This window comes from Haemaphysalis longicornis, unplaced genomic scaffold, assembly GCF_048455015.1.
Source record: "Haemaphysalis longicornis isolate Haplotype H1 unplaced genomic scaffold, Haemaphysalis longicornis Haplotype H1 scaffold_1, whole genome shotgun sequence".
Classification (NCBI taxonomy): domain Eukaryota; kingdom Metazoa; phylum Arthropoda; class Arachnida; order Ixodida; family Ixodidae; genus Haemaphysalis; species Haemaphysalis longicornis.
The window spans coordinates 172,524,209-172,532,755 of NW_027526203.1; the positions used below are offsets into that span (position 1 = coordinate 172,524,209).

The following is an 8,547-nucleotide window of genomic DNA, read 5'->3' on the forward strand; positions in this document are numbered from 1 at the left end:
GTTAATCCCCCTTCTATGCCATAGAGTTCGTATCAACCGCTGATTTCTTTTTCTATTTTATTCAGTCATTCTCTACAAAAAATAAAAAAGAGCTCGGTGTGGACCCTGCCCTCCGCCCACAAAAAAATGGGCCTTTGCAGGACCTTTCCCTTGCGTGGCAGGTTTATGCAGAACGTCAGAGAAAAACCTGACGTGCACATACTTGCTCCACCGTTTAACGACGGGAACTCGCTAAACGTCGCAGTTGACTATCCTAACTGATGGTCAACCCAACCTAACCTAACTGATGGTCATCCTAACCTTAGTCACATTTCTATTTTCTATTTTTCAGGACCAAGTGGTGTGGGACGACCGACACTGCTGCCAGAAATGCAACGTCACAACAGGTACGATCGGCGTTAACGCCCACCATCTATAACTAAGTAGAGGCCGCCATAACAGAATTGGTAATTGCTATTGTATGTTTAGTTTATTCTCGTGACTTGACGCACTCCCATTTTTAAAAGCGACAATTAGATTCAGCTGTCCCGTGATATAGTAACATGCATGCAATAGCAGCCTATGTTTATGCATGCGAGTACAAAGAAAAAGTGTTGCTGAAATTACTGTGTAAGTCGTGGTGAAGTGTTTCACCGTGTCTGAGATAGATGCCTTATAGTATTTTATTCTCCACTTTATCTCTGTTCATGATTTCAATACATAGTGCCCACATTGAATACGTTTGTATTAAATCACGCTGTTTGTGGGCCAACAGATTATTTCAATAGTTCTCGCTGGTCTTCCACCACAGAGTCTTGACTAGCTTGACTAGTCGCACGTATACAGATACTGTCTTTGTATACCTATTCAGCTCCCATACAAGTAGCCTGCCTGCATTCTGATTAGCCAAAGTTTTTTTCTTGAATGTTTTCTTCCCGCCATTTTTTCTTGGAAGTAGGTATAGCGAACATGGTAGAAAAAAAAATACAGGCTGCATGAGAACTGTTGTAGAGCTGGAGTTTGTATTGATGGCCACATTTACCTAAAAGTGTAGCATTCCATTTTTTTGTAGTGAAAGTTGCCGTTACATTCGCACACAAGTTAACTAAAACACTCGCGAGCGAGAAATGTGTGGTGGTATAAGTGCGACAAAGTTCTAAAAAATAAAAATTTACACTTTCCCTAAGGAAAGAATTCGACGGTTGGCGATGAATACTTATATCTGGTGAATTTTGTTCTGCTTTCAAGTAAATGAGCAACCAGCTGGCATGAAACAGGTTCTGTTTAATGACAAAAATAAGAGCGAGCAGTTGAACTTTAACTTACAAAGTTGTACAGTCTGAAAAACAAAATGCCATAGCCAGAATCAATAGGATTCCTTGAACTGTGGAGGTTTTGTGGTGGCAAATAAAAGTAGTTCGAAAAAAGAAGAGCTTGCCAATAATTCTTAACCTGAGGCTCATAACAAGTGTGGCTGCGCCAGCGGGACTTATCGTAGCAGTCCAGTGCAAAAGAGCCCCGGTACTGGTGATATGCGTAAGATCTGCCCGACCGGCTAGTCATTTAAAGTTCGCGCCTTTCAGTTAAAAACCGCAAAAATATTCTACACATATGGAATACAACGAGTGGTGTCTTTGTAAACGGTGTTCCCGCAGACATACGCGGGTACGGCGCACAGCGAGTTTACTGCAGCTCGGGGCCCCTAGTTTTACAAAACGTTTCCACGTTGCTAGAATAATCAGGTGTACGGCGCAGTGCCTCAGAGGTAGCGAGCATCTTAGACCCTTCAATTATGAAAAAACTTGTCGACTTTTTAGAGCATCCATGTGCATCCACGTATTTAGAGCATCCACGTAACTACTTTTGTCGTTTAGTAGCCGCCACCTGGGAATCAATTCATTTGTCCATGACCTCTCTAAGTGGAAAAATAAAACTGGAACTGTTTAAACAAGGCCACAAATCTTTTTCGGGCAGTGGATAGAGAATTCTGAGGACCATTGAAAACTCATGGCAACTCAATGCTCAACGGGATTATTTACGCTCACCCCTTTGCAAGGCAGTGCAATAAGCCGCTCTTTATGTTTGCGATGCTTTTTTGCACTGTTACAAGCCTAACAATTTTCTCTGTCGCTATTATACTCGAGGGGGCGAAAAAATTCCCAATTTCAGTACTTTTTCACGCGAATGAATTGTTACATATGGGACAAAAGCGTATAAGCCAAAAAGCTAACATTTTTCGTGTTTTTGTTTTTGCAGTTTCTGATGAAGTGTGCTCACCAGCGCGTCTGAAGCCCGAAGACACCGTCAAAATGCTTTCGTTTCATCACCAGAAGTGGGGTGTCTGCGTGAACACCGAGGCCGTGCAAGACGCGATGGAGTGCGCCGGAAATTGCGAGTCGCACTCTTATTTTGCGTCAGGTGAGTACCAGTTTTCAGCCATTGTTACAGCCACTTTTCTTAAATATGTTCAATACTATGTATTACATACTTAAAATATTGTGGTCGGAAATGCACTCAACCATGTATTAGATAGCTGGGTTAATTGCTCACTTGTTTACTCGACCACTCAGGTGAGTCAGTCTGTGATGGAAGGAATACTTCGCAGATGGCCATAATACTTTAACCCTTGTGCTTTAAGTGTAAAGCGCTGGGATGTTGATGTATGTACGTCGAAAAACAAAATGTGTTTATTAACGTTTCTGCTGCGGGTCCAGTCTTTATCGAAGTACCCTGCACTTAAAGCGTCGCCACAGTGCGCCGTTGTTCGGCTAACAAGCATTGAGTGACGTGACAACAAAACAGTTAAAGAAAACGGCAGTATACTCGTGTATACATACTGGCATGAAGTATTGCGGGTCAAGAATTTTGGGTTGCGCGAAAAAGAAAGTGTAAAACAAGTAGTACGAGTCATAAAACGAGATGATTCACGTAAAGTTCACAGAAACAGACTGCTTGCGGAGCACGCCGGGAATGCACACATTTATAGAAATATGAGATGCAATAATGACCTGTCTCCGTACTTTAAAACTGCCATAAAAATCACACAACCAACGAGTATCAACAAGTTTAGATCCACGTCGTGTCTACGCCCAGGTTGCAGGCAAGGCAAAGCAAATTTAGAAACCTACTTAATTGCAGATGAAGGAAGCAAGACGGTCGTTTCAATAGAAAGGGGGTCACAAATGCACTTTCCGAAGGAAGAAGGGAGGTTGCTGGCTATAGCGAATCTTCTCCTTACTGGGGAGGAGGGGGAAAAACTGGGAGGGGAGGGGCGCAAAACGTACTGCACGCGGCGGCAGAAGTAAAGGGAAAAAATAAAGAGACGGACAAGAGGTGCACATGAGTATGAATATTTAAAACCGAAACGACGGCCAATATACTTGAGTTTAATTAAACAGCGAACAAGACAGCTTTCCTATACTCTTTTTGATGCCTGAGGACTCTGATTTGAACTTGCGTATAAGCTGGGTTCGCGTATTTCTCGATCGTGATGAGAGTGAAACCCGTTTTCCGACATCATAGCTCTCAAGTGGTCAGGACAGATCCCGGTAGTGGTTAGATTCGTTGTTAGAGGGAGAGGTGCGAGAAATTTTAATTGTGACTTGGAATTATTAAACCTAATCATGAATGGCGTTGTTGTTTGTGCGATATATTTGAGGTGGCATACCATGCACTCGAGTAAATACAAATATGCCACATTGGAACTATCGCAGTTAAAGTTGCTTCTGATTTCTTGACGAAAGTCCGAGGATGGGCTGACGACGGTATCGACTGTGGTCATTTGCGTGCACAATTGGCATCCAGTTTTTCTGCACGGGCTGCAGCCGCTTGTCCACTGAGAGCTTACATGGGAGCAGGTTACGACATCCCGAATGTTTGTTTCTCCTGTATACAACCCCTGGTGATTCTGGAAAGATACATTTTCGGCGGTCACTTTTGGTAACACTGTTATAGTGTTTCTTGAATATAGAATAAATTTAAGGAACATATGCAGATCACGTTAGGACCGAGTTCGTTGGCGGAGTGAACCCGCCCGAAGTAGTAATGTTCCTCTACTTGTTCTAGAATTTCGTTACATTGGCAGCAAAAGGTGCTTCCGACATGTTCATTTAGCATTACTTTAGACTTGTTCATATTTATCTCGAACCATGTGGCCAAGCGTTCTTCCTGTAGGTGCCGAAGCATCTTGAGAGGTGTTCTCCCCACTCACTGAACAAGATCACAAGTCACATTTAAAACCTCTTCGCGTCCCTTTGCCGGACACTGTTTTGCACTTGAGAGCTACGATATTTTAATCCGGGTGTCACTCTCGTCGCTAATTATAAATTCATGAAATGTACCTTACATTTTCAAATCAGTCTCCTTAGGCACAGATGAGTTTAGCAAAACTGTCGAGCTTGCCAAGATTAACTTGCCCCCCCCCCCCTCCCTGGTCCATGTCGAGAGATGAGAAGGTTCACTATGGCCAGCAACCTCCCGTCCTTCGTTCGGAGGGAATCTTGTGGCCGCGAACGTGCGGTCTCCACCATTCTACTGAGATGACAATTCAGCTTCCTCCACCATAATTGGTTCTATATGCCCTTTTCAATTCCTGCTTACCTGCCTTCATCCTTGATGTAGACACGACGTGGATGTCCTCGTCATATACTACAATATATGTTGACCCTTATTGTTTGCACAATTTTGTGATAGCTGTAACGACGGGCACAAGTCGTTATTGTATCTGGTATTCCTAGAACTGGTTGGGTTGACGGCGCACCTTGCTGGTCTGCTAGGACTGTTTCTCTGATCTTGTCAACTCTTGTAGTGAACGTTGTGGGCTCTGTGAACGCCGAAGGAAGGACGCAGGTTATTATTGTATTTCGAAAAGTGTGCGCTGCCTAAGCACTGTGGTAAACTTCGGGCACCATTTCTGTGAACGTTACGTGAACCACCACCTGTTGTCATCATCCTATTCCTTTTTTTCTTATACTTTTTTTCACGCTACCAGGAATACTTATGGTGCAGTAGGTCGCTGAAGGGCGTATTTGTGTGCATGTTGTCACTTTATTTTGCTGTTTTGTAGAGAAATATTATTTCTCTTACAAGGGCGGATTGAAGCGCACTTTTTCGCACCTTTAAAAGCATGCTTCTCCCTAAATTGTAAGTTACTGCGATGAACCCTCAGCCATTGAACGTGGGTCAGTTTTTTTCACAATATTCCGCCTGTCTCCTCGTGATGTCTTTTACATGTGTGGATGGATGGATGTATGTATGTATGTATGTATGTATGTATGTATGTATGTATGTATGTATGTATGTATGTATGTATGCATATATGTATTTATGTATGTATGTATGTATGTATGTATGTATGTATGTATGTATGTATGTATGTATGTATGTATGTATGTATGTATGTATGTATGTATGTATGCATGTTTGTATGTGATTGTGTATACATACATGTGTGTATATAAAATAGTTTAAAAACAAAACAAACCCGCAAAGTGTGTGGAAAAATACAATGAGTAAGAACTCAGCCGAACGCTAATAAAATTGTAACAAGGTTTGCTTACGTGTCAACCAGTACATTTGCCTTCATCGGCGTGAAGCACACACTGCTTTCAGCTCATGAAGGCCTGACTACTGGCTGATGCGTAAGTAAACCTTTTTGCTGTTATTCAAGATGTCAGACTATACATCCCTCTAATCGAACCCCACAAATGACGTAAGTGTCTAGCTTAAAATTATTTCATTATGCTGTACAGAACTACGCAAACTTGAACACAGGGTTTTTGAACCATCTAATATCATCAAGAAACTATCCACAATTAAAGCTACATTTCATTTCTTCTGTTTGACAGGGGGCTCCGGCGAAGTTTCTGCCGACTGCAAATGTTGTAGTCCTGTGAGGTGGACTTCTAAAAAGATAGAATTGACATGCCCAAATGGCCGAAAGATAGCCAATTCCTTCAAGCAACCCACTGAGTGTAAGTGCACACCTTGCGTACCACACGAAAGAGAACGAGAAGAAAATCCATCTGGAGAGCAAGGTTCCATAGGGGTGAAAGTTCCTTTCAAGGACAACACTATATACACAACGCTTCAACGAGATCAGCCAATGCTCAACGAGCCAGAAAAGAAATGGAACGTTTCGGGTGAAGAAAAGCCCTATAATCCTGGTTATGGTACCCATGTTCAAGAACCAAATGTGCCAGTACCTGAGCCGAAGCCAGGCAATCAAGTTACGCAGGAGCAGTACAAACCGGATGACGACCCTGCGCATGAACTGGCTAATCCACTAGGCCCAATAGCTCAAGAGCCATTCAGGCCAGAGGATGTTCCAGAAAAGCCGCCACGACCTGAGCCAATAAGCCAAGTGGTGCAGGAACCCTACACACCAGATGACGTCCCTGAACCTAACTCGTTCAACCCTCTAGGCCCTATAGCTCAAGAGCCTTTCAGGCCAGACGACGTTACAGAAAAGTCGCCACGACCAGAACCGATGAGCCAAGTTGTGCAGGAGCCGTACAGACCAGATGACGTCCCTGAGCCGAACCCGTTCAATCCTCTAGGCCCTATAGCTCAAGAGCCTTTCAGGCCAGATGACGTTACAGAAAAGCCGCCACGACCTGAACCTTTGAGCCAAGTTGTGCAGGAGCCATACAGACCAGATGACGTCCCTGAGCCGAACCCGTTCAATCCTCTAGGCCCTATAGCTCAAGAGCCTTTCAGGCCAGAGGACGCTACAGAAAAGCCGCCACGACCTGAACCTTTGAGCCAAGTGGTGCAGGAACCCTACAGACCAGATGACGCCCATGAGCCTAACCCGTTCAACCCTCTAGGCCCGATAGCCCAAGAGCCTTTTAGGCCAGAGGACGTTACAGAAAAGCCTCCACGACCAGAACCGATGAGCCAAGTTGTGCAGGAGCCGTACAAACCAGATGACGTCTCTGAGCCGAACCCGTTCAATCCTCTAGGCCCTATAGCTCAAGAGCCTTTCAGGCCAGAGGACGCTACAGAAAAGCCGCCACGACCTGAACCTTTGAGCCAAGTGGTGCAGGAACCCTACAGACCAGATGACGCCCATGAGCCTAACCCGTTCAACCCTCTAGGCCCGATAGCCCAAGAGCCTTTTAGGCCAGAGGACGTTACAGAAAAGCCTCCACGACCAGAACCGATGAGCCAAGTTGTGCAGGAGCCGTACAAACCAGATGACGTCCCTGAGCCGAACCCGTTCAATCCTCTAGGCCCTATAGCTCAAGAGCCTTTCAGGCCCGAGGACGTTACAGAAAAGCCGCCAAGGCCTGAACCAATGAGCCAAGTTGTGCAGGAGCCCTACAGACCAGATGACGTCCCAGAACCTAACCTGTTCAACCCTCTAGGCCCTATAGCTCAAGAGCCTTTCAGGCCAGAGGACGTTACAGAAAAGTCGCCACGACCTGAACCATTGAGCCAAGTTGCACAGGAGACCTACAGACCAGATGATGTCCTTGAACCAAACCCGCCTAATCCAGTGGACCCTATTGGGCAAAAGCCTTTCGGGCGAGAGGACCTTACAGAGCAGCTTGGCCCCATAAGTCAAAAGCCATACAACCCAGAAGACGATGCGGAACACAATGCCTTCAGACCCTCTGGCCCAATCGCCCAAGAACCGTATAGACCAGAGGATACCGTACCACCTAAACCACCGACATTGGTTGGCCCCATTGTTCAAGAGCCATATCGGCCAGAGGACTCCGAACCCGTAGGCCATAACGATGGTCAGACATCCCAGAATTCTCGCGGCGTCCCTGACCAGAGTAGCCACGTGTTGAATCATGGTAGGGGTGAGGGCGTGGGGCAACTTGAGCGTCATTCTGATGATGGTGTAATGTCCCATTTATTTGGACCTAGTTACGCGGCACAACAACCGTACCGGCCGGAAGATGAGGAGGCCGCATTTTAGGGGTAATTGGCGCACATACGGCCGAACGGGTGCAAAAAAGATTCTACTTGAGAATTTGTAGCCGTTACCTGTGTGTAGTCGAGAACCCTGAAGATGCAACAATGACATCAAGATGGTGCATGCGAAGAAAAGCTCATGAAGGGCTTTTAAATGTCGGTGAGCCAAAAACGTAACTTTTTTGCAGCAGCAGCTTTCGATAATCAAAACTGTCACTGTCATTTTTTGTGAAACCAAAATGTCTGCCTGACGAAAATAAAGCCGTTTGATGTGTATTTGATGAGAAAATTGTTGCAAATGTAATTATTTGTGCAAGAGTGTTTTCTGTATTTTACCAAATATCAAATAATATCTGCACTGCATTTTATTGTCCTTACTTTCGGTTGCAGTAAAAATAGCAGCGTGACAGTTCTGAAAGAGCTGAGTTTAGTTGACATATTGAGCGCCGGGTCGACGGATGTGTTGTTGAAGCGAGAAATGCTTCAAATATTACTTCTAGAGTGAATATTTCTTTAGCGCTTTTTAGGGATGAACCAATGTTTAACACTATTTAACACGCGCCGTGACCAAAAGCATTAGCTCGAAAGCAAAAAAACAACCTTTGTAGGACAAAACGTCTATACAAAAAAAAAAAAAGAAAA

At 44.6% G+C, this 8,547-nt stretch overlaps 1 protein-coding gene across 2 annotated transcripts in view; it reads left to right on the forward strand.

Annotated features, from left to right (window-relative positions):
- LOC144139377 (hemocytin-like) overlaps positions 1-8,194 on the forward strand; it is a 224,618-nt gene extending 216,424 nt beyond the window's left edge. For both annotated transcript variants that reach the window (XM_077671743.1, XM_077671748.1), the window contains 3 exons: positions 332-386; positions 2,236-2,397; positions 5,826-8,194. In XM_077671743.1, coding sequence (XP_077527869.1) covers positions 332-386; positions 2,236-2,397; positions 5,826-7,909 — 2,301 coding nt within the window. In that variant the 3' untranslated portion in view covers positions 7,910-8,194. The remainder of the gene's footprint in view (positions 1-331; positions 387-2,235; positions 2,398-5,825) is intronic.
- Positions 8,195-8,547: the final 353 nt, after the last annotated feature.